Here is a 6,170-nt window from a genome sequence, read left to right on the forward strand (position 1 = left end):
CCGTTAAGCAACTGATACATCTTAAACAGGTTTGGCCAGTCATGGCTCACATGCCTGTTAACTCAGTGGCTTTTGTTTTCACTGCTATCTCAGTTGTATATTTTAATGTTAAAAACCTGCCCACTATCACCTTGCATTTTATTTAGCGGCTGAATAAAGTAAATAAATGGAAATAGCTAAAGAAAAACGAACAGTGTGTTTGTGTGAGGAGGCCACTGCTATAGGGCCCCAGGAATTCGAAACCCTGTCAGAAGTAATCAGAACAGTTCGATGAGCTGATTGTTGTCTTAATGTACAATGGGTTGTGGAGGCAGGCAGTGCTTGGTGCTTTCTAAGCTTTTTTTCATGTCACTCCTACTTCTTTCTGAAAGCCTCACTAGCTGCACTCTCTATTGGTTAAACAGAGTTCTAGCGGTGACAGGAGGTGTGGTTGCAAACTAGCTCTACCAGATTTCCCAGCAGTCTGGACTGTATAACTGACATGAGCTGAGCTGAGGGAAACATTTTTTATCCCTGGGAGTTGCTCTGAATTCAGACAGGAGCTGAGAATGCCTCTGAGGAATCTTGATTGCTACAAATTCCTGTTTCCCTTACTTTACGGAACTGCTCATATCCGAACACATCTATGGTGGGGTTGAAGCGTGGGCCGAAATCCAGGACAGGTCATGATGCAGCGTCATTCAGCCCTCAAGGCACTACAGAACAAGAGGTAAAAGCTTTCATTAGCTATATCATACAACTATGATGGAGAAAATATGGCAAAATATTCCATAATCCTCTAAATAATTCTCAAAGCTATGGGATATGAATATGCTTATTTAGGACAAGCAGAAAGACTGGGATTATATAATAGCACATAAACAAAACCAAGTGAATTCATTCATCATGAAGATATCTGTTGATGATTCTTAAAACTTGTATGACATCATGGAATAGTTTTCACTGCACTGAATTGTGGCTTTACTAACACTTATCTATAATTAATGCATGTTCTAAAAGCCAATTCTTAGACTTATATGCCAGCACACAGATAAGATACAGTATGTCAACACTATGAGGCTTTGTATAAACATGGGGATGATGGGGATGATCCTGTGGGAAGCAGAAAAAAAGAGAGCAAGTCATGAGGTACCAGACCATTTACATTTTTGTAAGAAAACCTAAATATAGTTTGTTCACATGTTCATTAAATTAGAACAGTTTAAATTGGATGCTAGAACACTTTGTGAAAAGGTTTAATAAGTTTTCTTGGCTGTGTAACATTGCCTCAGGAGGCCTCTCACCCAGTAACAGAGTGAACAAAGCCCACTTTTATATTCATAAGCTTTCCCTCTAAGGGGATTGGGTGGTCCACACACGCGCACACACACATACACACACAAAGGCATTTTCAGTCTTTCGTGCTTGAAATCCATCTAGTAATTGAATAGCCACTGATTTGGACTACTCCTTTTAATGTTGTATATTCAGCAAAGCATGTTCTTTAAAAGATGACACCACATTTGTACTTATTGTACTGTATATGAGAAATGTTATTCATGATTCATCCTACTTCTCACATCAACTCAGGCACTGAAGAAAATAATGCAGTGTTGTGGTTACAGTTACAGCATATTTGTGTAAAAACATTCTCCAAATATAATAGCAGTAATGATAAATGTTCAAGGGCATATTTGAGCTAAACTGTAAACATTATTCATTTCTAGGGCCAGGCTGAGCTTTCATTTAATCTTTCCTTTGGTATAAATCTTCAGATTGGGTTATGTAAATTCCAAATGGAAAAAATATGACTTTTCTTCCACATTAAATGTAATTAATGTTTGAAAACAGGCTTTTTTTCCTGCAGCAGCATTGAGAAGAAAAATTCCAGAAATGCTTTTGCCACAAATGTTTTGGATGCAAGCTAACGGAAGATGCAGTTAGAGAACATGTTTCAGTTAATTCCCTGTGTTTACTGTAGCTCACTTTTCAGTATTTAGTGGGTCTAACCTTTGCTTTTATTACAGTTTATTTTCAGAAAGCTTTCAGTTTTTAAAGAAATCTGCAGGGATGTTTTTTCCACACCTCCAAAATCTCAAGTCAATACAGATCTCAAGTCCTGTTTATGTGATGGTGAGAGTTTTGTGATCTACCAGGTCTTGTGTAGAGTTAAGAGTCCCATCTTTTAAGTTTTCTAACTCCGGTTTTGGAAACACCTACTTGCACTTATTATCCTTTGACCTCCTCCTTCCTTATGCAAGCTGATCACTGTAAATCTCCTCAGAAGTATCTTCTAAATAATACTTTATTTTAAAGGCTGGACTGCAAATGAAGGGTGTTCTCTGACTTTCAAGCAGTACTGTATGTGCATTCCAAATTCACACAAAGCACACACAATAGGATCATCAGATTAGAGTAAAAGGAAATGATTTCATGCCATGACATAAACAAGATACAAGGCACTTTGCTTGTGCAATGACCTCTTGACAAATGTCCAACCCACAATGCACCATTCAAGGAGAGTTAACATCAGTCAAGCATTTCTGGAAAGAGTCTGGCTGTGTAGGTTGAACAGTGTGCTTGTATGTGTGGGGAAGTCAAATGCATCCTTTGCTGATTTTTGTTTGCTTGTTTTTTGTGCTTGATTACAGAACACATGTCGGAGAACATTTCCTACAGGAACACACTTCAGGCTCCAAATTGCTCTGACACCATTCTCACCAAGGACTCCCCCTCTGTGCTTCGGCCATGAAGGACCGCATAGAGGAGCTGCATCAGCAAATGAAAAACAATGTCGGGCAGCAGGAGAGTAATTACTTCACTCAAGATGAAGAGGATGACCCAGTGTCTTCTGTTGGCCTGCAAGCTGTGGTGTTTGAGGCTGAGCCTGTGCTGGAGAACTTCCTGGAGGAGGCCAAGCGTGTACAGGATGGCCTTGAAGAACTGGAGGCCGAAGTGAAAAAGTTCAGCCAGCAGCAGAGGAACCTGGTGGCCACCATGCGGCGCCTCAGTGTCATGAAGAAGGAGAGCAGCATCACACGGGACATCAAGCTGCGGGCAGAGAGCCTACGCAAGAAGCTGGATGCCCTCTCCAAGCAGGCCAAGCACTCTGAAACTGAAATGGGCCCATCGGCGGCTACAGCTCGCATCCAGCAGGCCCAGCATGCCGCACTCTTCCGCCAGTTCCAGAACGTTATGCGGCAATACAATGACTCGCTTCTCAGCAAACAAGACAAGTGCAAACAGTTTATCATCCGCCAATTGGAAGTGTCCGGTCGAGAAGTTTCAGAAGAAGAAGTGGAGAACATGGTGGACCAGGGCAAGTGGGATGTCTTCAACGAGAACATCCTACTAGATCTCAAGATCACTCGCACGCAGCTGTCTGAGATAGAACAGCGCCACAAAGAGCTGCTCACCCTGGAGAGCAACATGAAGGACCTGAGGGACCTCTTTTTAGATGTGTTTATGCTTGTGGAAGAGCAAGGAGCACAAATTGACAACATCCAGGCAAACGTAGAGAAGACCCAGGACTATGTAATGGCCACTAATGAGAAATTTAAAATGGCTTCCAGATACAAGAAAAATAACCCTCTAAGAAGACTCTGCTGCTGCTGCTGCCCTTGGAGATGTCGGTAGCATAATAAAAGCAAGGCACAATGGCTCGGTCTGAGTAAATCCAGAAGGAATCACTGGAATTTATAAAGTTATGGCCATTGTCTGTGATAAAAAGCAGTGCCTCAGTCAAATATGAGTAACTGCAGGAGCAAGAATGTAAAGCTGTGAGGGCTTTGTGTGGGACTGATATGTAGATAATCACATAAAAGTCTCATGAGGTATTATGAAAAATGGATAGCTGAATACAAATGATCATATTTATTAATATATTTATTCTAAGAGAGGTCTGTTTAATTTCTACATTAAGTTACTTCAAGGAGGTCAAACTCATTTCACTTTCCGTTCTAATTTTAATGGATTATAGGGCTGCACGATATACTGATTCTTAACTGTGCAATTATGATACTGATATAGTAAATGGGTGTGATCTGCAAATAAGCCCTCTAATAATCCACTAAATTATCTGCCTCCTTGATTAGACTTAGATGTTCCAAATATATATTGTTCCAGTATATTTAAAATATACTGCAAGGCGTATCACAATTGCAATATGTAGCAGTATAATCGCAATATGATGTTTTATCCTTATCATGCAACCCTAATATGATGTTTAATTTTCAGTCAAAACAGCCACAAGTACAAGTTACTCATTTTTCATCACCAAGAAAAAAGCAGAAAACATATATTTAACAACCAAAATAATTATTTTTTTCAGTTTAGTGTGTCCACATTTGCCTTTATTACAGATTTTGTTGTTTTTGGGAGACTTGCCTTCAGTTTTTTTGAAGAAGTCTGCAGAGATATTTCCAAATATTTAGTCTGGCTGGATTTTCCACTTCTCACAAACCAAATAAACACAAACACGTTCAGGGATGTTAAGGTCTGGAGTCTACAGTGATCTGTCCATTGTTTAAGAAACACCAGCAGCTTCTCTGTTTAATCAACAAAATTTGTTCTTTTTTTGTCTATTTCCTTTTCATTGTAAATTAACAGCTACGCATCCTTTCAGATTCAAAGTAGAGCTTGATTTTCTCTTCTCTTTCAGAGGTGAAAGCTTTATGTTCTGTTTATCTGATGGGGACACTTTTTGTGGTCTCCCAGTTCTTGCTTTGGTCTTAGGAATCCTATTTGATCCTATTTATCCTATATATCCTATTTATATCCAGTTTTGGAAACTTGCTTTTTTCGATTTGATTTAAATGATCTTACATCTCATCAAACGAACAACTGCTTTGACTGGAAATTAAATAAATGAAGGTTGATCCTTGATGTTTGCACAGCACTGTATGTGCACACAACTTTTCATTTAGCAATGTGTTTTCAAGAACAAATCAACCTCATTCAGTGTCTTTTTCTGTCATTGTCTGTGAAGTTTCACAATCTGTGCAAACAGACATTAACCGCTGATGAACTAATGTGACTAATATGTGAAAAAACAACAATAACATGGTACAAATAAATGTTTCTAAAAAGGTGCACCTTTCTAGGTCGAGATAATGATAATCTAACAATCTTATATATATCTGTATTTGTACACAGTGAAATTTCCATTATTCATTTCGCTCAGAAGAGTGAAACTGGTATGTCACGTGGCAGACGACGTATTGAGGCCAGATTAGTCAGCAGTGCAGGTGTCTAATGTCAGGAAAAACATTCAGAAGTGGGGATCTGGGTGTGTCTCTCTTTCTGTCTGACACCTGTTTGGCAGGAATCTAAGAACAACATTGTTCATAACAAGAGAGCAGGATAAAAGCTAGGATAACATTACTGTGTTTACACAGGGGGAATAAACCTCTGCTATTATTTTTTCCTTTACAATCCCTCATCATTATAAAATAGTTCAATACAATTTCTAAAGCAAACTGGATCAAAATGAATCAGCATGTCTTATTTGTTTTCTATATTGACTGAAGGCTATGGAATTTAACTGTCAAAAGCGTATCACTAAATCAAAGTCCAAATGCTTCAGTGCTTGCAATCTTAATCAATAGAAGCTTGATACGCGTAGCAAAACTCTGCCACCTGTTGGTCAAGAAGTGAACTATGTGACAGGACAGGTCAGTAGCAGCCCAGGCTTCAAGCATTCATACAGTTCTGGCCACCGTTATCATTCCTCTCTTTTTATATAAAATGTACACTATTTTCATAAATAAATGGAAATATACCAACTTTTTATCATTAGATTATTTTACTGGATGTCTAAGTTATATAAAAAGTCTTTTCAACTTCTAGGAAGTGATTTAAAAGAAAAGAAACAAAATACGACATGGATGGCATTCGTGGCACCCTCTCCTAATATTTGGTTATTAATAATGCACCACAGCAGCACAATATGTGAAGAGTTTCATTCCAAATGCTGTATGTCTATAGATCTACATTTTAAAAATGAATGAATGAATTAATTAATAAACATGCACATGCATCATGGAAAAAACATCCTTGAATCTGGCCTACAATGTGTTTTGGAATGAAACTCTTCCAACAGCTTCTTAGGCATTTTTGCAATATTAAGATTTGCATTAATGATATCACAGAGGGCTGAAATACGCAAATGAGCCCTCTCAGAAGTTACAAAT

General features: G+C 38.5%; 1 protein-coding gene across 1 annotated transcript; it reads left to right on the forward strand.

Moving 5' to 3' along the window:
• The first annotated feature begins 460 nt into the window (after positions 1-460).
• Positions 461-5,762, forward strand: stx19 (syntaxin 19). The gene is made up of 2 exons (XM_017710782.2): positions 461-709; positions 2,631-5,762. Exon 2 carries the CDS (start codon positions 2,728-2,730, stop codon positions 3,613-3,615), a length of 888 nt encoding a protein of 295 aa, XP_017566271.2. The 5' UTR covers positions 461-709; positions 2,631-2,727; the 3' UTR covers positions 3,616-5,762.
• The last annotated feature ends 408 nt before the right edge of the window (positions 5,763-6,170 follow it).

This window comes from Pygocentrus nattereri, chromosome 6 (genome assembly GCF_015220715.1).
Source record: "Pygocentrus nattereri isolate fPygNat1 chromosome 6, fPygNat1.pri, whole genome shotgun sequence".
Lineage (NCBI taxonomy): Eukaryota > Metazoa > Chordata > Actinopteri > Characiformes > Serrasalmidae > Pygocentrus > Pygocentrus nattereri.